The following is a 23,649-nucleotide window of genomic DNA, read 5'->3' as shown; positions in this document are numbered from 1 at the left end:
CCTAGGAGGTGGAGGTGGGGATCCTGGCGCAAATCGTTAAAAGTAAAGGTGGAGAAGCAGGAATAGGGGCCAGGTGACAGAACCTGCGAATTGTAGGTCATTGCAGACACTTGTGGAAGGAACAAGTGTCAAGAAACATGTGTCGAGAATGCTGGCTGGGTTGGTGGAGGAGGGGGTGCTGGATAAGGCCCCAGAGGTGGACAGTTCGGGTACACCGAGGGAAAATTCAGATGTCCAATTCACGGAACGCACACACATCTTTCGGGACTTGTGGGTGGAAACGGGAGCATCAGGCGGGGAAACACGCAGACACGGGGAGAACGTACAGACTCAGACAGTGACCCAAGCCGGGAATGGAACCTGGTGCTGTGAAGCAACAGTGCTAACCACTGTGCTATCATGTTGCCCTAGCGGAGGCAGAGCCGGAGGAAGACGATAGCGAACGGTAGAGGGAACTGGAGGCATAAGACTCTGGTAAGAATAGTAATGTGGAATGACTGTGGATTGAATGGGCCGATTAAGAGGTCTCGGATTTTGCGCACCTGAGGAGTTTGAAGGCAGAGATGATCTGCTTACAGGAGACGCATCTCCGGGTAAAGGATCAGGTTAGGTTGAGGAAGGCATGGGTGGGACAAGTATTGCATCTGGGGTTTGACTCAAAGTCGAGGGCTGGGGGGGGGCAATTTGTTTGTGGGGCTAAGGAAGTACGGGACCCGGGGGAAGATATGTGATGGTGAGTGGGGTGCTAGAGTGGACGCTGGTGGTGCTAATCAACGTAAATGGGCCAAATTTGGATGATGTGGGGTGTGTGAAGGGTTTACTGGAGCAGTCCCAGACCTGGATAGGCACCAGCTGATTATGGGTGGAGATTTTAACTGTGTGATGGAACCAAGGGTGGACAGGTCAAGCCCCAAGTCAATAGGAAGGAGGTGGGAGGGTTTAGGAGCTTATGGAAATGGTTGATCCGTGGAGGTGTAAGGACCCGGGTGGTGAGGGACTACTTCTTCGTCTCACAAGTGTATAAGATGTACTCGAGAATTGATTTCTTTGTGGTGAGTCGAGCGGTGCTGTTGGAGGTGGTGGGGGTGGAGTATGAGGGAATTGTGATCCTTGATCATGCACTCCATTGGTTGGAGGTGAGGCTGATTGCAGGGCAGGCGCAGAGGCTGGATTCGGGTCTTTTGGCGGATAATGTGTTTTGTGAAAAGGTGATGTCGGCGACTGGGGATTGTGAGAAAACTAACCAGAAATGGGAGGTGTCAGCAGCCATTTGCTGGGAGGCGCTGAATGAGATAGTCCGAGGGGAGATTTTCTCGTTCAAGGCGCACAGGGATAGGAGGAGGAGTTGGAGCATGGACGGTTAGTTGAGGGGGACAGGAAATACGCGGCGTGTATGCGTCTGTTATGCGTAGCCCCGGTGGCAAGTGTATGTACAAATGGGAGGAGTTCATAGAGTTTTGGGCTGCACAGGGGAACGAGACAGAGGTCTCCGCTGTCGCTTTGTTGTTTACGCTGACGATTTGAGCCCTTGGAGTCTGTGAAGTGACAGGAAGAGCAGGGAGCACCATTGTACACGGATGACCTGTTGATGTTTGTGTTAGATCCGTTGGAGAGCATGGGTAGGATCATGGGAATACCGGAAAGGTTTGAGGCCTTCTCTGGGTACAAGTTAAATGTTGGGACGAGCAAGGAGTTTCCGGTGAATGCGACAGGACAGGAGGCTAACTTGGGCATGTTGCCATTAAAGATAGCAAGGGAATGGTTCAGGCACTTGAGGATTCAGGTGATGAGGAAATGGGCTACGATGCACAGATGAAATTTGACAATGTTGGTGGAGGAGATTAGGGGAATTTTAAGAGATGGGATACATTACACCTGACACTGGCAGGGAGGGTGCAGGTGGTAAAAATCAATGTGCTGTCAAGATTCCTGTTAGTTTTCCACACCCTCCCGATCTTTCGACCAAAACCATCTTCTGGAATTTGGGAGTTTATACGAGCTTGGAAAGTGCAGAGGGTAAAGATGGCATTGTTACAGAGGCAGAGACATAAAGGGGGGTTGGCACTTCCAAACCTGCTGAAGTCTTATTGGGCAGCGAATGTGGAGAAGAGGCGATAGTGGTGAGGGGTCAGGATGGAAGAGGAGTCCTGTAGGGGATTCAGTCTGAGGGTTTGACGACAGCTCCACTGCCACTAGCTCCAGGGAAGTATATGGACAGCCCAGTGGTACAGTCGACAGTTAGGGTGTAGAATCAGCCGCAGAGACACGAAGTTGGAAGGGGTGTCAGTGTTGACACCAGTGTGATGGAACCACAGGTTTAAGCTGGGGGGCTGGATGGAGTGTATGGGAAGTGGAGGGAGGCAGGGCTAGTGAGGGACTTGCATTTGGAAGGGAGGTTTGCTGGTCTGAATAAGTTGCAGGAGAGATTTGAGTTGCTGAGGGAGAGTGAATTTAGATATATGCGAAGGAATTTTTAAAAAACATTTCTAACAAAAAAATTAATTTAGAGTACCCAATTCTTTTTTTTTCCAATTAAGGGACAATTTAGCGTGGCCAATTCACCTACACTGCACATCTTTTTGCGTTGTGGGGGTGGGATCCACGCAGACACAGGGAGGATGTGCAAACTCTACGCAGACAGTGACCCGGGGAGGACATTTCCCAGGTTGCTGAAGTACACACTATTGGAACAATTGCTGCTTCAGGATGATATATATATATATATATATATATATATATATATAGGGTGGTTGGGGGTCAAGTGGTGAGGATCAAGAGCAAATGGGAGGGGGGAGTTGAGGGCAGCGTGTATAGGCTGATGACTGTGGTGCGAGGAGATGCGTAGGGGGAATTCAACCTCTCTTGCATGAGGATGAGCTTGATTCAGCTCAAGGTGGTGCATATGACCTGGGTGAGAATAAGTGGCCTCTTCTAAGGGGTGGCTGATGAGTGCGGACAAAGGCCAGCAAATCGTGCACACAATGTTCTGGGGTTGAGAGAAGCTGGAGAGATACTGGGAAGCAGTGCTTAGGATGTTATCCAAGACTGTGGGAGTGGAAATCAGTCCAGATTCAATGGTGGCGATCTTTGGAGTATCAGGAATGCCGGAGGTGCTGAGCTAATGGCTCGACGAAGGAGCTTGCTAAATTGGAGGTCGGATACACCGCTGGGGGTGACGGCGTGGCTGGGGAACTTATACAACTTTCTCCAGTCGGAAAATATGAAATTTGAGTTGAGGGGGTCAGCGGAAGGCTTTGGGACACGGTGGGGGGTGTTCATGGCAATGTTTGAGGAACTGGAGGGAGGGGATAAAAAGGGAAAAATTGTACAAACTGCAGCGAGTTTGAGAGGGTGTTGTTGGAAATGTATTTTTTTTACGCATGTTTGGAATAAAATACATTAATAAAATAAATGCAGCACTGTGGATAATTCCAGAAACAGTGGAAATGCAAATGTTTGAGCCAATCCAGCATTAAATTGCCCACCATAACCATAAATCATTTGTATTGTTTCCTCAGCGAGTCATTCCACAACATGCACACCTAATTTCTTCTACAGCCTTTCAAAAAGCACACTGCACGGACAACTAATTTCAAGGTGAACTTGCGAATGGTTTGTTGCAGCTGGATTTTGACAAACACCAAGACAGATTAATGGATATTCAAATTGAAACATGTTATGAAAACCTTACTTCAAAGTTCACAGGCATATTTCTTTTCAGTGCAATCTCAAAAACTTGGCTTATTTCGGATTTATTGAGATCATCCTCATCTGGTTCTTTTCCATTAACCTGCAAGGAAACATTCAAGTAGTTACCAGCATGAAATTCCATAATAAAAATTTTAAAATATCATTTTCCTACATTGCAACAGCAACTACTCTTTGAGAAGTGTCCATTGACTGAAGCGCTTTGGGGTGTCTTGAAGTCATAATAGGCATTATATTAACACAAGTCTAGGTTTCTTTTTGTAAAATGGCAAATTCAATTGCAAAAGATATTTACTTGAAAATAACCCGAGGGTGTCTAAACTATTTTAACTGATTGTGGAACACTATTGCTCAAAAAACAGCCTATTTATCTAAACAAACTGGTGATGTTTTCAGAGAAACCATTAATCTCACGCTGATGCTGGGGGGGGGGGGGGGGGGGGGGGGTGAAGAAACAGAGGTTGAAGGGCTCAGGACGATAAAGGATTCAAGCACAAGGGTGAACATTTTAACTGTTGGTGAATTGGTAGCCAATGGATGCAAGCAATAGGTATAATAAGTGAACTTGGCAAGTGACAGTGTATGGGCAGTTGAGTTTTGGATGTGCCAAACATTTTACAGAGTGGAGAGTGAAAGCACAGCATTGGAATATCAAGTTAAGAGGTGACAAAAGCATTAAGCAAACGGAGTGGAAGTGGTGTTATGGGCCAGGGTTTAGAGAACCCCAAAGTGTATCATGGAGTTCACCTGACCCACAATTTTGAATAGATTGTGGTTATGGGGAGCACACGGACCCACTCTGCAGGTGTGATGCCACAGAAATCAAACAATGTTTATTTATGAAACCAGTTAACACTTTATAAACCCACAGTAAACATTTTAACAACTATCAACACCAATAAATCCCCCAAAGAATACAGTATTTTCCAAGTAACTCTTAATCTTTCCTTGCAACATCCATAAGACAAAAAGAAACCCTTTTTACAGAAAGACTGTCATGTGAGAATACCTTTAAGAAATGGGGGTTTATAAAATAGCTGTAGTGGATGTACCTTTAGGAAATGGGGGTTTATCAGTGGTGTCAGAGTGTGGGTGGAGCTGGGCTGTCTGTCTGCTTTTACTTTCACTTTGGGCTCGCAGCTGCAGGGTGTGTTTCGTTTTCGATTTGGAGAAGCTGCAGTCACAGCAAGATGTGTACTTCACTACTGAAAACAGTTACCACTTTGAAATCAAGTGAACATTCATCAGCTTGCAGAGATTCATACACATCTTGCTGTGACTGCAGCTTCTCCAAATCGAAAACGAAACACACCCTGCAGCTGCGAGCCCAACGTGAAAGTAAAAGCAGACAGACAGCCCAGCTCCACCCACATTCTGACACCACTGATAAACACCCATTTCTTAAAGGTACATCCACTACAGCCATTTTATAAACCCCCATTTCTTAAAGGTATTCTCACATGACAGTGGGCAGCCTTTATCAGGGAATGTGGAGCTGGAAGCTCAGTGCGGGATCAAGCAGGATGTAGAAGCTGCAGACATTTTAGTTTCGTCCGAGACAACATTGGGAGAGAGAGCAGGATTGCCTAAGAGGATACGGAACTTGCAGCAATGACCGAAGACAATAGTTTCAGTTTCCCCAATATTTAGGTGAACCTGTGTTCAATATTTGGCTGGGATGAAATAAACAGTCTGACATCAAACAGGCATTGAAATTATCTAAATAGACAGTGGAGACGCACAGGTGGGTCTCATCACCATGCATGCTGAAGCTGACTCCACATCTTCAGATAATGGGACCAATTATTGAGAAGCATCAGAGGTGAAAGTGCAGGGCAAGAGAAACTATTGCAGATGATGTTTCGGGTACAAGCAGATAGTTGAAAGTAGAAACAAGCGAAGGCTATCCCACAGAGCTGCAGCCTTTCTCACCACTCCTGTACATCTTTCAGTAGTTTTCATAGATAATGCCTCTTTTCTGATTAAATCTATCATCATTCATCTTTAAGCTTCCCATCAAATCAGTCTAACTGCTCCTATTAGTAACATTTGTGAGTCTAAGCTACATATTTTCCATCCCCTTTATATTCTTTCCACCCAAACTATACACAATGCTCCAATTACAATCTAAGATTTTGGAAAAGTTCAACATAATGACATTGCTCTATTTTGTACTTCTAGATTCTTTTCTTTAAATAATGCTACCCATTTGAGCTGTCAATAACGGATAGCAAATGTATCCCACACATCTGGTCCCATTGTGTTAAGTAATGGGTTAAGAGACATTGCAATTAGTTGTCTCATTTATGTTAAGTATCCATGAATTGACACTGATATGTAAAGGGGCTTCAGGTGGCCTCTGTGAGGTGGTGTGTTGTTAAGAGTTTTGTGCAGAGGCTGTGGAAGTGAAATAAATGGTGTTTGGTGAAAAGGAACAAGAACTTTAGACTCTTCATATCACAACAACTAAAACGGCTAACACATTGTTCAATTTCAAATCTTAAATGTGGGTAGTTTTTTTAAAAACCTAGCTGCAGTTAATTAAAATGCTTGCAGACTCAACAGTCCACACACTCCAAACATTTTAAATTTTACCCAAGAAGGAGTGAGTCTCGCTGGGCGTGCTATACAAAAAGTGCAAATAGGCTTCAGTTTGGCCAAGACCTATATTCCAGCTATGATTGGAGGCTGGCATCTACAAATGTAAATGTAGCATTACATTCTCCAACAATACAGTCCATTTGACCTGATCAAAATAAAAATACTCACAGTTGGTAACTTGGATGGCAGGGTTTCATTTTGCAAGGCTTTGAGTGCTTTAGCAGCTGCATCATGTTTAGCAGCCTGTCTTGACCTTCCTTTTCCCTGGAACTGCTGATTTCCAATTACAAGTTCAACTTGGTAAGTGACTGGTCCAACAGGAGGGAAAGGGTAAAAGTACCTAAAAGAAAGACAAACACTAAATTATGAAATTTCAACAAAATCATCAAGAACAACAGTATGAAAGGTTTGATAATATTTATTAGTGTCACAAGTACATAGGACATAACAGCGCAGTACAGGCCGTTCGGCCCTCGATGTGGCGCCGACCTTTGAAACAACTCTAAAGCCCATCTACACTTCCTTTATCATCCATATGTATATCCAATGACCATTTAAATGCCCTTAACGTTGGCGAGTCCACTACTGTTACAGGCAGGGCATTCCACCCCCTTACTACTCTCTGAGTAAAGAACCTACCTCTGACATCTGTCCTATATCTATCTCCCCTCAATTTAAAGCTATGTTCCCTCGTGCTCGACATCACCATCCGAGGTAAAAGGCTCTCACTGTCCACCCCATCTAATCCTTTGATCATCTTGTATGCCTCAATTAAGTCTCCTCTTAACCTTCTTCTTTCTAAAGAAAGTAACCTCAAGTCCCTCATAAGACCTTCCCTCCAGACCAGGCAACATCCTGGTAAATCTCCTATGCACCCTTTAATGCTTCCACATCCTTCCTATAATGCGGCGACCAGAACTGCACGCAATACTCCAAATGCAGCCGCACCAGAGTTTTGTACAGCTGCAACATGACCTCATGGCTCCGAAACTCAATCCCTCTACCAATAAAAGCTAACACATCGTATGCCTTCGTAACAATCCTCTCAACCTGGGTTGCAACTTTCAGGGATCTATGCACATGGACACCAAGATCTCTCTGCTCATCCACACTACCAAGAATCTTACCATTTGCCCAGTGCTCGGTCTTCCTGCTGTTATTCCTTCCAAAATGAATTCCTCACATTTTTCTGCATTAAACTCCATTTGCCACCTCAGCCCAGCTCTGCAGCTTATCTATGTCCCTCTGTAACGGGTTACATCCTTCTGCACTGTCCACAACCAACATTAGTGTCATCAGCAAATTTACTCACCCATCCTTCTACACCATCCTCCAGGACATTTATAAAAATGACAAACAGCAGTGGCCCCAAAACAGATCCTTGTGGTACACCACTAGTAACTGGACTCCAGGCTGAACATTTCCCATTAACCAACACCCTTTGCCTTCTTCCAGCTAGCCAATTTTTGATCCGAACTGCTAAATCACCCTGAATCCCATGCCTCTGTATTTTCTGCAATAGCCTACCGTGGGGAACCTTATCAAACGCTTTACTGAAATGTAGGCGTACATTAATACTGCAATGAAGTTACTTTGAAAATCCCCTAGTTGCCACACCACGCCGCCCGTTTGGGTACACAGAGGGAGAATTCAGAATGCCCAATTCACCTTACAAGCACGTCTTTCGGGACTTATGGGAGGAAACTGGAGCACCCGGAGGAAACCCACGCAGACACGGGGAAAATGTGCAGGCTCCACACAGTGACTCAAATCAAGAATCAAACCTGGGTCTCTGGCGCTGTTAATCACTGCGCTACCATGCTGGCCCTGTTATACAATCACATCAGCTACAAAGGTATGCAGTGTTGCAAGTTAAAAAGTATTGGATATTACTAAAGGCAAACAAAGCACTGGGGTTCATTTCTAGAGGGAAGTAATGCTACACTTGCATAAATTTGGTTGGACCACACTTCGGAGCATTGAACAATCCTAATTTCCATAGAAGGATATGGAATAAGTGCAACAAGAAAAGATTTAGAATGACACTAAAATGGCGAGGTGATACCCATCCAGAAGGATTGAACAGGTGGGACTTTTTCGCTCATGAAGACAGCCAAGGGGTGACCGGATAAAGGTCATAATGCTTTCATTTGTGGGTGGTACCAGAACTAGGGGTCAGAAATACAAGTTAGCCACGAAGAAATTCAATAGGGAATTCAAGATAAACTTCAAAGTGGTTCGAATATGTTAACTTACTACAAGAGTACCGAGGCATTCCAGGATGAGCTGAAGCATGTGGTAAAGAAATAGAAGCATGTTGATGGGGTTAGATAAGAGGCGGGGGGGGGGGGGGGAAATAGAGAGACTTCTGGTGATGGGGATTTGCAGAGCAGTCGCACATTAGGTGGCTCTCCTCCAGATAATAGTCACTTTTAGCCGAATTTAGCTCACAGAATCGGATGAAAACAGCCCCTCATCCTCAACAATACGAAATACAGCAAGGATGCCAGGAAGCAGCAGTTTGAGAGGCTGCAAAGACACCAAAAACAGCGGCAAGGGACAACAGCAGCAAGCAAGCGGATCAGCAGGCCAACAAGGTGAAGGGTCCCCGGCCACTCCCGAGAGAGGGAGATCAGCAACCTGTAAAACGAGCTTCCTCCCCTCGCCAGGTGATGGATGAAAGACGTTCCTCACCAGGAAACTGAAGATGAGAGACGACATTAAGGCCAAAATAAAGGTGGCAGTTAAGGTGGTGGAGGTGTTGGCCCCCATGCAGGTGGCCCTCGACAGTATGGGAAGAGACCGGAGGCGCACAATAAAAGAGCTGGAGAAAGCCTTGACAGGCCAGAGCGACTGAATGATCAACCTGGAGACCGAAATTAGGAAGTCGGTGGCGACTCAGGGGAGCCTGAAAGGGAAGGTGGAGGACCAAGAAAATCGGCCAAGACAACAGAATATCAGAATAGTGGGCCTGCCACAGGGAATCGAGGGCAGGGACCCAACCGACTATGTGGCCCAAATGTTGGCTAACCTCAGCTTCCCCAAGCCACCGGAGATCGACAGGGCCTACAGGTCGCTCCAGCAGAAGCCCAAAGTAGGGGAGCAGTGGAGAATGGTCATCGCCAAGCTGCACAGATAACAGGATCAGGAAAGGATCCTTGGCTGGGCCAAACAAACGAAGGCTTGCAACTGGGAGGGACACAAAATCAGAGTCTACCAGGACAATGGGGCAGACCTGGCAAAGCAGTATTTAATAGGGCAAAAGTGAGCCCTGTACAGGAACAATTTTAAATTCAGGATGTTGTACCAAGCCAGGCTCTGGGTAACATCCCATGGCAAGGGACATTATTTCATTGCCCCTGCAGAATCGGACAGGTTTGTCCAAAAAAAACATGATGGTCTGGACAAACAAGGGAGACAGCGATAAGGAAGGCACAGAGGAGGCAGAGAAAAACCAAAGGACAATTTGCGCAGGACTGCACCACCTCGTTATGAACATAGGAGCCAATTCTCAGAAAGGAAGGGGCAAGTGCAGCAAAGGGGGAAGAGGAGATAGAGGGGATACCAACGCAGCGGGCGTAGGAGAGGGTCAGACCAACCTCAGGAGGTGGACCACCAGGCTAACAGGGAAAGCTAGTGCCAGGAGGCATGAGTGAGCGGGGGGGGGCATATCTCCCACCAAGGAAAGAGCACCTGGCCGGGAGAATGGGGAGAGGGACACAACACCAAGGTAGGGCAAAGCGGAGGGGTAAACAGGAGGGGGAACAAAACACCAAGGGAGGGAAAAGCAGAGGGTTCAACAGGAGGTGGGCTACTGGGGGGGGGGACGGGGGGGGGGGGGGGGGGGGGGGACACAGAGAAAAGGTCACTCTCGGAAATGTGGAACAAGATGGCTCGACAAGTAGCCACTTCGGAGGGTCGCTGAACAAATTGAAACCCCAGAGTGCAGGGGCTCATCTGCATGGCATACACAACTGGTAGTCTTGTTGGGTGACCCCTGGACAAAGGGAAACCCAGCCTCATGGGGAGTACGGTGACTGTGGCGATTTTGGATGGCCCCCGAACAAAGGGAAAACCCGGAGTACACCCACAAGCTAAGTATGGTTGATCCCGCAGGGGGGGGGACCCCCGACCCATCAGAACAGCCACCTGAAACATCAAGTTCTTAAAAGCCCAGTGAAAAGATCCAGAGTCTTTGCCCAGCTGAAAAGTATGAAAGCGGACAGTCTTCCGCCAAGAGACACACCTGAGGGAGAAGGACCGACTACGGGCAAGGAAGAGCTGGATGAGACAGACGTATTATTCATGCTATGGGACAAGAGCAGGGGGTTGCCATACTGATAAGAGGATAATGTTCACTGCGACAAAGACGGTTACCGACCAAGAGGGATGGTACGTCATAGTCAGTGGTGTCCTAGACAGGGCACCGGTGGTCCTGGTGAACGTATATGCTCCCAACTGGGAAGGGCCGGAGTTCATAAAATAGACCATGGCGGAAATCCCCGACAGACACCCACAGACTAATCACGGGGGAGGGACTTTAACTGTTTACAGGGCCCACTTACTGACAGGTCAAACCCCAAAACGGGGAAAACGGCAGGCATAGCTAGGGAACTACGGACATTTATGGAATAGATGTAGGCTGAAGACCCATGGAGGTTCATGCACACAGGTGGAGGAGGAGTTTTTTTGATTTTCGCAAGTACACATGGTCTATACCTGTAGCGACTTCTTAGTGGGGAAATCAGTGCTTCCAGGGACAGTAAAAGCGATAGTAAGAGTGGAATACTTTGCGATCGTAATCTCCGACCACGTTCCACACTACATAGATGTGAGGTTGGAGGCGGGTCGTATCCAATGCCCCACATGGAGGTTGGACACGACCCTCTTGACCGACGAGGTCTTCTGCCAGAAAACATCACTGGCCATAGACAAGTATATTACGAACAACTGGAACAGCGAGGTCTCACCCGTCATGTTCTGGGAGGCACAGAAGGCTGCGATTAGAGGGGAAATGGTCATTTATATGGCACGCAGAAACAGGGAAGAGGGGGCAGCTAGGCAGTAACTGAACTACTCCATTCTGGAGTTCGACAGAAGATACTCCGAGGCCCCAATCGCACAGCTTCTGGTGGAGGAAAAAGCGACAAATGGACTTTAACCTGCTATCCACCAGGAAAGCAGGGGAACCAACTCCACCAGACACTGGGGACCTTTTATGAACATGGAGACAAGGCTAGCCGCCTGCTAGCTCACCAGCTGAGAAAACAGGCAGCCACAATAGAAATGGCGTAGGTGAAGGATAGCAGAGGCAGGCTGGTAGCCGAACGATAAACGGGAGCGTTCGGGGCTTTCTACCGGGCGCTGTACACATCAGAGTCCCCCGATGGGGATTTGAGAATGAAATAGTTCTTCGACGGGTTGGACATGCCAGTCGTTGGGGACAATAGGAGGACAGGGCTGGAAGCACCACTAGAACTGGGAGAGGTCATGGAGAGCATCAGCTCCATGCAGGCGGGGAAGGCCTATGAAAAATTCACTATGGCACTGGCCATGCACGTGCGGGAGATGTTCGCAGACTTGCTAACGAGGGGGACCTTGCCTCCAATGCTAACACAAGCCACCATACCGCTGATACCCAAGGAAAACAAAGACCTAACGGAATGCAGATCGTACAGCCCCATTTCACTGCTCAATGTGGATGCGAAAAACTCCCCCAAATCCTGGCTAAGCGACTGGAGAACTGCATGCCGCAAAGGACCAAACAGGCTTCATCAAGGGTAGGAAGCTGACATCAGGCGACTGCCAAACATGATAACACCATTCGTGGAGAGATGCATAGAAGACCTTTGACAGAGCCGAGTGGACGTACCTCAAATAGGTTCTACAGAGGTTTGGGCTGGGGACAGGGTTCACCTCATGGGCAAAAATCCTGCACAACGCCCCCAAGGCAAGCGTTTGGACCAACACCACCAGCTGCACAGAGGCACAAGGCAGAGATGCCTGCTGTCCCCACTCTTATTCATCCTGGCAATTGACCTGCTGCCGATGGCCCTCAGAGCGGCGAGAAGCTGGAAGGGAATCCAAAAAGGAAACAGAGTCTCACTCTACGCGGATGACCTGCTCCTCGGCACCTCGGATCCACAATGCAGCTTGGAAGGGATCATGAAGCTCCTGAGAGAGTTTGGAGCCTTCTCAATCTCAAATTGAGCAAGAGTGAACTCTTCCCTGTGAACCCGAAAAGGGAAGAGGCAAACTAGCCCCAAGCAAATTCTGCTATCAGGATATCCAGATTGCCCACGATGGACACAATCCACAAGTGGAACCTGACCAGTCTGGCGGAGGAAGTTAAAAAGGATTACGAAGATGGGACACATTCCCGCTCTCCCTAGCGGGGAAAGTGCAGATGGTCAAGATGAACATACTGCCCAGGTTCCTCTTCCTGTTCAGATCCATACCGATCTATATCCCCAAAGCCTTCTTCTTTGGGCAGCATGATGGCACAAGTGGATATCACTGTGGCTTCACAGCGCCAGGGTCCCAGGTTCGATTCCCCGCTGGAACACTGTCTGCACGTTCTCCCAGTGTCTGCGTGTGTTTCCTCCGGGTGCTCCGGTTTCCTCCCAGTCCAAAGACGTGCAGGGTAGGTGGATTGGCCATGATAAATTGCCCTTAGTGTCCAATAAGGTTAGGATGGGTTATTGGACTCTGGGGATAGGGTGGAAGTGAGGGCTTAAATGGGTCGGTGCAGTCTTGATGGGCCGAATGGCCTCCTTCTGCACTGTATTTTCTATGTTCTAACGTGGGTGGTTTTGGGAGAGAAGAGAGAGAGAGAGAAGAACCCAAGGATCCCCAGAAAGGTCCTACAAAGAAGAAACAACATGGCGGGCCAGGCCCTCCCAGACCTACAGTGTTACCACTGGGGTGCCATGGCAGAAAGAGTGAGGGGATGGGTGAAAGGATCATAAATGGAATGGGTGAAGATGGAGGAGAGCTCCTGTACAGGGATGACCCTCCGGGCCCTCGCCATGGCAGCGTCCCATCCCCGCCAGCCAAACACCCAACAAGCCCAGTGGTGGTAGTTACTCTCTGAACCTGGAACCACATGGGGCTATGTCCACTATAGTCCCTATCTGCGGCAACCACAAGTTCACAGAGTTCAGGACCAGGGCAGGGGGGGGGGGGGGGGGGGGGGGGGGGGGGGAGAGAAGAGGCTGAGAGAGAGAGAGAGAGAGAGGGACAGACAGAGAGAGAGTAAACCTGGAACCAAATGAGGCAGGCTCAACTGTCCACTGTAGTCCCCATCTGCAGCAACCACAAGTTCATGCCATATGAGAGAGAGAGAAAGACAGAGACACAGAGCACACGTGACAAGAATCTGAAGATGACAAATGTGATCAGTGCCAGGGAGGCCCGGCCAACACGCCCACATGTTCAGGGCATGCCCCAAACTTGTCGGGTTCTGGATAGCCTTCTTCGAGGCAATGTTCAAGGTGGTGGGAGTGAGGGTGGAGCCATGCCCAAGAGTGGCAGTCTTCGGGGCATCGGACCAGCAAGAACTATTTATGGGGAAGGGGGCTGATGCCCTTACCTTCGCTTCCCTAATCCCCAATCACCCGCTGAAAAATCCTAATCGGCTGGCGATCAACAGCACCACCCACAGCTGCAGACTGACTGGCAGGCCTGTCGGAATTTCTCCACCTGGAGAACATCAAATTTGGCATCCGAGGGTCAAAAACGTCCTCTGCCATTCACCAACTTGTTTCAGGACCTGTTCGAAGCCAACAGCCAATAGAGCGAGGGGAGGGGGGCACACGGGAGCCAATGAGACAGCAGGGAACTGATAGGGAGGCTGGGGAGGCCTGGGAGAGAAGGGGGGGGGGGGTGCTGGAGAACAGCCGGAACAGATAATAGGGGGCCTAATAGGGTGCCTGGAGCAAGGCCACGAAGAAACACCTGACATGAGGGGTCAATCGAAAGATTTGGTTGGGGGAGAAGGGGTAAGAGCTGCACACACGGAAATAGATGACATTCACCTTCTGCAAGATATGCAATCTAATAAAGTATCCCAAAACAATAAGGGGAGTGGGGGGCGATGCCGTTGGAAAGTTTATATATTGTACCCGATCCACATCCCTTGTCTACTGTAGTGTGCAAAATGAAAAAGCGCAATAAAAAAAATTTCAAAACAAAAAACCAGAGGCATGGAAGTTGCAGATGTGGAGCATAAATACTGGCATAGACCTTTTGAGCCAAATGGCCTGTGCGCAAATATTTTGTTAAATTTGTCCACATGATCATTGGTAAAGGTTTACAGTCACTTGAAAACTATGGATTAATTATGCAAAGCCAGCAAACATGTTTAAGGGCAGCTTTTGCGCTTCATCAACCCGAATTTGTTTTTTGAAGTAACGGAGGGATGATGAGTGTAATAAAACACCACATAACAGGCTCGTCAGCAAAGCGGAGGCCTGTAGAATAAAAGGGACAGTGGAGCGGCACAGTCGCTCAGTGGTTAGCACTGCTGTCTCATGGCACCGTGGACCCGGGTTCGATCCTGGCCACGGGTCACTGTCCATGTGGAGTTTGCACATTCTCCCCATATCTCCTTGTGTCTCACCCCCCATAACCCCAAAGGATGTGTAGGGTAGGTGAAAATTGGTCTTGCTAAATTGTCCCGTTGCAAAAAAAGAATTGGGTACTCTATTTATAAAAAAAAAAATAAAGGGTCAGTGGCACCATGGACACAAAGCTGGCTGAGTGAAAGGAAACTGTCAGGCTGAACGGTTGTTTTGACTGCCGGATAGTGGACGACACAATATTAAAAATCAAGGGTGCGATTCTTTTTTTTTAAATATAAATATAGAGTACCCAATTATTATTTTTTTCCAATTAAGGGGCAATTTAGCATGGCAATCCACTTAACCTGCACATCTTTGGGTTGTGGAGGTGAAACCCACGCAGACATGGGGAGAATGTGCAAACTCCACAGGGACAGAGACCCAGGGCCGGGATTTGAACCCAGGTCCTCACCGCCATAGTTCCAGTGCTAATCACTGTGCCATGTGCCGTCCCCGAGGGTACAATTCTAAAGGGGCTGCAGCAGCAGGGACCTGGAAGTATAGTGCACCGATTATTGCTCACAGGCTGAGCGAGCATTTTAAAGGTATACGGGACCCTGGGCTTTATAGACAGAAAGCAAGCAAATTATGATGATTCTTTATAATAAAAACGAGTTCACCCTCAATTAGAATAAGTGTCCAATTCTGAGCATCACGCTTTAGGACTGAAGAGAAATTCCAATAAAGATTTACGAGAATAATTTCATCAAGAGGGGCTTCAGCTACAAGGATAGATTATAAAAGCTGGGGCTAATCTCCTGAAAGAAAAGGAGGTTGAGAGGAGACCCGACAGAAGTATTCAAAATTGTGACAGATCTGGATATTGTAGATAGGGAGAAATTGTTCCCATTGGCAGCAGGGTTGAGAACCAGTGGACACCAATTTAAAGTGATTGGCAAAAGACAGTGACACGAGTAAAAGGTTTTTACTCAGCAAGTAGAGTGTGGACTCAATTGTGGCTTTTGAAAGACATTAAATTAATAATCCAAGGAGAAGAAAATTGCAGAGCAATGGGGCAAAGGAAACGTGGACTACAATAGTTCAAGAAAGCAGCTCATTACAACCTTCAAGGGCAATTAGGGATGGGCAATAAACACTGGCCTAGCCAGCAGCGCATCCATCCCATGAATGAATTTTAAAAAGGCAGAGTAGGACTAGCTGCACAATTCTAAGAGAGCTGACGCATTAATGACAGGCCAAAAGGCCTCCTTCTGTAATCTTATAGTACCAATTTACAAAGAGAATGTCATGGCATACGGTACATTCTACCTCTTTCCCCTGGCCCCCATTAGTTGCAGTTTTTTTTCAGCTGCCTTGGCTGGGTGTGGATTGACCTTGCTTACATCATCTAGGTTGCCATAATAATGAAATAAAAAATACTGCATTCAAAAAGGTGCCAACTTTTGGATAAGATGTTAAAGTGAACCTTGTCTAATTGTTCAGGCAGGCATAAATTATCCCGTGATCCTATTCAAAGATGAGTAAGGAACTTCTCTTACATCCTGACCAAAATAAAGAAAGTTGTCATTTTGGGGTCCAAGCTGTATGAAAATTAGTTGTTTAATCTTCTTACACGAAAATTACGAGTTCATTTCTAAAGCCATTGGCTGTAAAACGCGTTGGAACATCCATAATGTGCTACACGTGGCCAAAGTTTATTTTATTGCCCCACTGCATAACTAGAGGTGACTTATGCTCTCACCATTGCATTACCACGCATCGACTGTCAACTGGTTATTACAAACTATTAACATAACTACAAGTCTTGAGCAAGTCGATTTCAGACAACAACAGTTGGGATCTTCAGAAACAACTCTCACTTTATAGCAGAGATCAGTAAATAGTGATAAAAGCAGAATAACAAAGTTGATTCCCTCCACCCCTCTGAAGGTGTGATGTGGCACCCAATTGCATGCTGACTGAGAACAAGATTCGGATGGGAATATTTAGCCCACAGGTGTAATTTTTTATTTAAATCTATTGGGCTACCAGAAAAGCTCTCTTTTGACATTTTATACATTCCACTGGAGTTGTTGGATTTCAGATGCCCCAAAACAAATCTACCTCCTTAGCCTTCTTCAAAATGTGGAATGGTACTCGTCTTCAAGCACTATATTGTATGGGCAGCTAATAGATAAATCATTCTAGCTGTGATATGCAGAGCAGAACAAAAAGTAGCCATTGATAAAATTGATACCTTTGAGGGTAAGCATTATTTCTCAGCATATTGTAGCCCGGCCTTAACCCAGGGTAAGGATCAATTGGTCTGTAGGTCGGTTTCTTTCCCATTTTCATACACAAGGCATTCAATTCTACTGTTGGTGTAACACTGTCTAAAGATACAAATAAAATGGTAAATTTTAAGTCACCCCCAATTTCAAAGTTATGCACACGCTTTTCAATTTGCTGTTCGCTTAGAAACTAAAGGTTTATGCGAACTAGTGCAAAGCAACATTGAGAAAATAATTCACCAAATAAAATACTTTATTTTATTTCTTAAACAAAGAAACAAAGTGCCTGTACCTTCATTTTTGACCGTACATTTTAAAGAGATCGCTCCCTATTGATGATTTTAACCTCTTTGTCAGAGTTTGACAAACAGCGATCAATATTGCTTCTTTCAGGAACTATTCTACTAAAACTAATTTTTACCAGGATTTTTTGAATCATTACGTGGGGGACGAGGTGGTGGTTTTGGGAGACTGGTTTCCACTAAGGCCTTTGCGGCTGCTGCATGCTGAGCCTTCTTAATGCTGCTTCCTTCAGCTTCCCAGTGCTGGTCACCAAGTGTCAGCTGCACTGTAAAAACCTAAAATCAAAATTTTCAAGGTGTCAAAAAGCTCAGTGCAAACCATAAGATGATTAACCTTAATTTCCATTTAGGTCACATATTAAAATGAAAACAATTCCTACTAAACCTCACTAACTGCATTGGAAACAACAAAACTATGCAATATCTCCAAGAAATAATTATTCAAATATCTGAAATAACTACATAATCATAAATCCGTTATGACATTTAGAAACAATAAATGCTACATTGGAGTGACCGAATATCTGGCGAAAACCACCGGTAGACAGCGGTATGAAGAGGACAAAGAGACAATTTATGGACTGTCAGTTTGAGAAGGGGATCAGGATGAAGGTGTAAAGATTATGGGTGAAGATCACGAGAAAGAGTTGTTTCAAATACCTGGGGCTAGTGGTGACAAAATATGAAAGTATAAAAATGGAAATTAAACCAGGGACTAGCTCTGGTTGGAGTAATTGGAAGAATTCTGGTGTAATAGAAAAGTATCACAATCTGAAAAAGAGAGGCTGCAAGACAATTGTGTGATCTGGCATAGTTATATCGTGCGGAAACTTGAGCAACCCACCAAGAAGAGAAGAACGACTGGATGGCCAATGAGATATGGATGCGGAAAAGGGTGTGCAGAGTAATGAGAAAAGACAACATCAGGGACCAGCACATCAGGGGTTCAAAGAAGATTGTAGGAGCAACAGAGAAAGCAGTAATAGGTTGTGGAGAGAAGGAAGAAATGCGGTTAAGCAAGTCATGAAAATGAAATTGCCAGGAAGAGAAGGCCTAAAACTGCATGGAAAAATGCCGTGGCAAGAAACTTAAACACAGTGGGGTGGTGGTGATGGGAGTAGCAGTACACTGCGCACACACAGGACAGATAAATGTTGATTATTCAGAGAGGCTTGTGCCAACAGTGACGATTGGAAGGTTTTAGGGTAATTGGATTAGAAACGTATTGGGCAATTTGAGAGTTAAAAGTCTGGGGTTAGAATGTGTTTGACTGTAATGGTCATGTTTTATTTTTAAAAATCTATTCTGCAGGGCCTTGGTGGTTTTAGCAGGTGAAATTGGCAAGGGATGTGTTTTTCAGGCTGGGCTAATGCAGAGTGGTTTGACTGAGGACGTCCCTGGGGAGTTAATGTGCTTTCGGTCCCTGGCAAGTTTTTTTTTTAGTTTTGGGAGATGATGTCAGTGCTGGATGGATCTAAGAGAGCTGTTTTGTGGAGAAAGGCTTATGGAAGTGAAGTCTGTTCTGCCAACCGTTTTTTTTCCCGACCACAAGTAAAGGCACCGTCCTTTCCCAGTAGGATAGTCAAATGAAAAAAAAGAGTAATAATATTTTAAAAGCAGAGCAGTCTTGTCCAAAGACAAGAGGCTGAAGCAAACCAGTTGACACAACCATTTGAAGATATACAGCCAAAGTCTGAAAGGGTTCCAATAAGAGCCAGAATCTGTTCTGTAAAGCAAGTATTACTATATGGCCTGCTGATTATTAAGTTGGACTGAGAGCTGTATCTTTCTTTTCTAGCTGTTTAATGGGAAATTGAGTAGTAGTGTTAAGGGGCAATTGTAAGCTGTTCTTTTCAGTGTGAAGTTAAAATGTTTAATATCGTATTCATTATAAAGTTTTGTTTTAGAAACAACAAAGCCCTATTTTTTCATGCAATCACTCCTGAAGTGATTCATTCTTTCCGTACACTCTTACAAATAAATAAACTAAGTTATTGGGGTTTCGGTCGAGTCTGGTCCGGAATCGTAATACAGCGCATTTGTCAAATGGCATAAAATTAAATTCCCTGAAGATCTTTTCCTTCCTTTCCAGAAGGAAAAACATGACACTTAATAGCTCCATAGGAGATAGCATGCTCTATTGATAATTCTAATAAATCTAGACAATGAACATCAGCCAACTTATCAAACAGAGCATCAGAACCAATCTTCAAATAGAATCACGACAAGAGTGCAGAAGAAGTGCATTTGGCACATCAAGTCTGCCCCGATACTGCGAAAGAGCACCTTACCTAGGCCCATGCCTCCACCCTATCCCCATAACACAGTAATGCTACCCAACCTTTTGGACACTAAGGGGCAATTAATGGCCAACCCTCCTAACCTGCACAACTTTGGACTGTGGGAGGAAACCAGAGCACCCGGAGGAAACCCCCGCAGATACAGGGAGAAAATGCAAACACCACACAGACAGCCACCCAAGGCCGGAATTGAACCCAGGTCCCTGGCACTGTGATGCAGCAGTGCTAGCAATGGGGAAGGACCAAGGATATAGTTCTAAGTCAATTGAAGGGGAACCTACAGGAGATAGTGTTCCCATGCTTTTGCTTCCCTAATCCTTCATGGTGGCATAGATCTTGGGTTTAGAAGGCGCTGTCGGAAGAACCTTGTGGAGTTGCTGCAACGCATCTTAGAAATTGTATACAATGCAACTGTGTGCCAGTGATAGCTACTGTGTGCCAGTGATGGAGGGGATGAATGTTTAAACTGGTGGATGGGGTGCCGATCAAGCAAGCTGTTGTGTCTTGGATGATGCTAGCTTCTTGAAAGTTAGAGTTGCACTCATCCAGTGTGTTCTATAGCAAAATTGCTCAAGAGGATTTTGGCAGCACAGAGGAAGGAAACTCTTCAAATAATGCTATTAGAATTAAACAGAGACAAATGCTGAGGACATCAAACTCTGGATTATGTGGTTGATGCTTGCATTCCAGTTAAAGTGAAAATGTGGTCTAAAACTGCTGTAAAAGAAAAGTCTCTCTTGTTTGATTTGGCTCTCCAATGTACATGTTCTGACAATCAGAAATTGCAAAACATTCATCTTCAACACCCAAAATTGAAACCAAAGAACCATGCACTCACCTCAAGCAGAATGTATATTTATATATAGTGGTTCAAGTATCATATAATCATAGAATCATTTTCCTTAATTGACAATTGTCCACACTTGACAGAAACAGTTGAGGGAAACTTGGATAATTTACCTTTTCCAGTTAACTTACTACCAGGTCAGACAAGGAACTGAATAAGGCACCTTGTGGCCTATATAGCTTAGTGTAAATACACCACTAAGCCATGATAGAACACAAGTACTCCTTTTGTAATTTGATTTATTTTGCCGACTTATTCTTCGCTCACTTGGTATTGAGTAAATAGTCTATCTATAATCTACATTATTCCTTTGATAGCCAGCCAGAAAGTGGCGTCCAAAGTAGATCTTAAATTAATATTTAAATTTTTTATTTGGGCTTGAATCCAAGAACCCAGGAGATGCTTTGAATTTTCATATAGTCTAGTCTGTCATCTTCCCAACAAAACTAATATTTGGGAATAGCTTAGGTTTCCCTCCCAACTCAATGCTGCTCAACAGGCAAATTTCTGGGTACAGTTAAGTGCCGAAAAACAAAAGATCTAAGAACAAAAATATTTTTGCATGGGATGAAAGATTTTGTATACTGGCTGCAGCTGTTGGGACTTGGATAATGCTATGGGACATGGGTTGGGAAACTAGTTCCAGCACATCTCATTTCTCCACCACAAAGAAAACAGGAAGGAGAGCAAGTGTACCAAGGAGAGCAATTAATTTGAAAGTGGAAAATACACATATTTAAAAACTTATACCGCCTTTGAAAATACAGCTCATCCCCACCTCCAGCGAGGAATATATTAGCCATTCCATGTTTGCTGTTCCACCCCCATCACTGGTAAGCCTATATACAGGAAGTGATAAATGGCACAGGCACCTACAACTATACCTTTTGACCCAGAATTCAGTGCACGATTCATTTTGGGTTTCACAGTCGGCTACAAGCTTCATCCTCCCACAACTCTGGCAATGGAAAAAACTCCAGGAATTTCAGGTATATTAAATTCTGACTTACTGAGTTCATGGAGATGCTTATTAAAATGCAATTGTGGTTCTAAGAGCAATGCAAATTCTGAGATGGGAGTGCAACTCAGATGTCTTATGGGGTAATGGCCATATTGCAAAACTAACTGGAAACATCATCTCCCAGGTAGACGAAAGAGATTTTAAAATTTAACTTTTGCAGTGAAAGGTTGTCTAGCCAGTCACTTCCTCATCACCAAATGCAATTGTGGCAAGCATTAGCGTGCGCATAGAAATTAATAACCTACCTCTACTTAAGAAAAATTTGTTCTCTCGCCAACACCAAGGTCAATGCACTGCAAATCTACATTTCATTCAACCTCACCTAGTAATAAGAATGTACAGATTCATTTAGATACTCGAGGATATGTACTAAATATTTAAAACTTTCTAAGTACATCTTCCAAAATCCCAAGTTACATTAAGTTATTTGGGATTTTTTATGGAAAAGCACATTCCACAACATGGTATTTGGATAAAAATAAATGAGCAACAGAGCCAAAGATAATTTCAGGGCATTGTTGCCTCAAAGCCTTTGCATTGCTCTTACCCTAAATTTCTGGAGAAATTGCAGCACTTTCAACAGAGTTACAGAATACACACATCAATTTGAAATAACATTCAAAACTTGGGTAATGGACTCCTATTAAGGTAATGGACTCCTATTAAAACACAAAAGGACACAAGTATTAATGCTTTCCACTAACCTTGGCATGAGCTGGACCAAGTTCATTTAAAAGTTTGTATTCTGGCTGAATCTTGTTGAAACGGGCTAACTCATTCACAAGACACATAGGGGTTTTCTCTTTGGGGTTTGCCATGTTTGAAGGAACTGCAAAATAAGTTGAAGTGCAACAACCAACACATTTATTTCTGTATTGCTACTAAATATTACAACACCCTCCCCCTTCAACAAGCAACCATTATCATCAGTACAGATTAATTTTACCAATTCAAAACTTGTGTGCGCAAAGGATTTTATAGTGTTTATGTATTTAATCTTTAAACATAAATTTAGAGTGCCCACTTCTTTTTTTTCCCCAATTAAGGAATAATGCAGCATGGCCAATTCACCTACCCCGCACATCTTTTTGGGCTGTGGGGGTGAGACCCATGCAGACACGGGGAGAATGGGCAAACTTGACACGGATAGCGACCCTGGATCATACCTGGGTTCTTGGCCCTTTGAGGCAGCAGTGCTATCTACTGCGCCACCATGCTGCCCATGTTTATATATTTAAGACACATTCTGATGTTTTTACTAACTCAGGTTAATAGGTTAATGCAGTCATTGAAATGGTCTCTGAATCCTTAAGTGTGTTTGTGTTAGAAAACCCTTCAGGATCATGGGCAAGGTACTTTTACCACCAACTGATAAGTGGTTGGCATAGGATGAAACCCCCACAAAATTTCAGGACCCAATTGCAATTTTACCTCTGCTCTGCAACTCCCCAAAAAGGCTTTCCTGCATAAAACTGTGAGGCTGGCTTTCACAAATAGATGTTTCTTATGAACTGAATGAAATATGCATTTTAATTCCTGCTATATTTTGATTAACATAGCTTCCAGTTAATAATCAACTCCAGTTGCAAGAAATAGTTTGCTGTAGAATACATATGGTGGACATAGTATTTGTTTTGATATCATGGACTCTCACAACAGAACAGTTAGGTTGCTTCTGACAAGCTAAACTACCGTTGTAGTATCTGTGAAGTAAGTCAAGGTGTACAATTGCAGGGGTGTGTGCCTGCACAGACACGATCCCCAGCCCCAGGCATTGAAAGCGCAGATTTCAGCCCTAATTACAGTCCATGTTGAATTTAATAGCCAGGTGCTTTGGTGCAGGTAGATCTTAGTTCCTTAGCAGATAAGCCCGGAATCAGATCACCAAGACACGTTGACATCAATCAACAATAACTTCAGATTAATGAGAGCATTGTGTGTGACCAGGAGACTTAAATGGTATATCCTTATGCAGCCAAAGACAAATTCAGTATAAAGCACACTTACAAGACACAGAT

General features: G+C 45.1%; 1 protein-coding gene across 5 annotated transcripts in view; it reads right to left on the bottom strand.

The window, feature by feature from the left end:
* stau1 (staufen double-stranded RNA binding protein 1) overlaps nucleotides 1-23,649 on the bottom strand; it is an 83,386-nt gene that overhangs the window by 25,151 nt on the left and 34,586 nt on the right. For 4 of the 5 annotated variants that reach the window (XM_072514835.1, XM_072514833.1, XM_072514836.1 and 1 more), the window contains 5 exons: nucleotides 22,336-22,460; nucleotides 17,583-17,739; nucleotides 17,128-17,263; nucleotides 6,478-6,649; nucleotides 3,692-3,790 (listed from right to left, as the gene is read on the bottom strand). In XM_072514835.1, the coding sequence (XP_072370936.1) occupies nucleotides 3,692-3,790; nucleotides 6,478-6,649; nucleotides 17,128-17,263; nucleotides 17,583-17,739; nucleotides 22,336-22,460 (689 nt within the window). The remainder of the gene's footprint in view (nucleotides 1-3,691; nucleotides 3,791-6,477; nucleotides 6,650-17,127; nucleotides 17,264-17,582; nucleotides 17,740-22,335; nucleotides 22,461-23,649) is intronic. The other variant, XM_072514837.1, reaches the window with a different exon arrangement.

This window comes from Scyliorhinus torazame, chromosome 8 (assembly GCF_047496885.1).
Source record: "Scyliorhinus torazame isolate Kashiwa2021f chromosome 8, sScyTor2.1, whole genome shotgun sequence".
NCBI classification, from domain to species: domain Eukaryota; kingdom Metazoa; phylum Chordata; class Chondrichthyes; order Carcharhiniformes; family Scyliorhinidae; genus Scyliorhinus; species Scyliorhinus torazame.
This window is presented reverse-complemented; position numbering and strand designations above follow the sequence as displayed.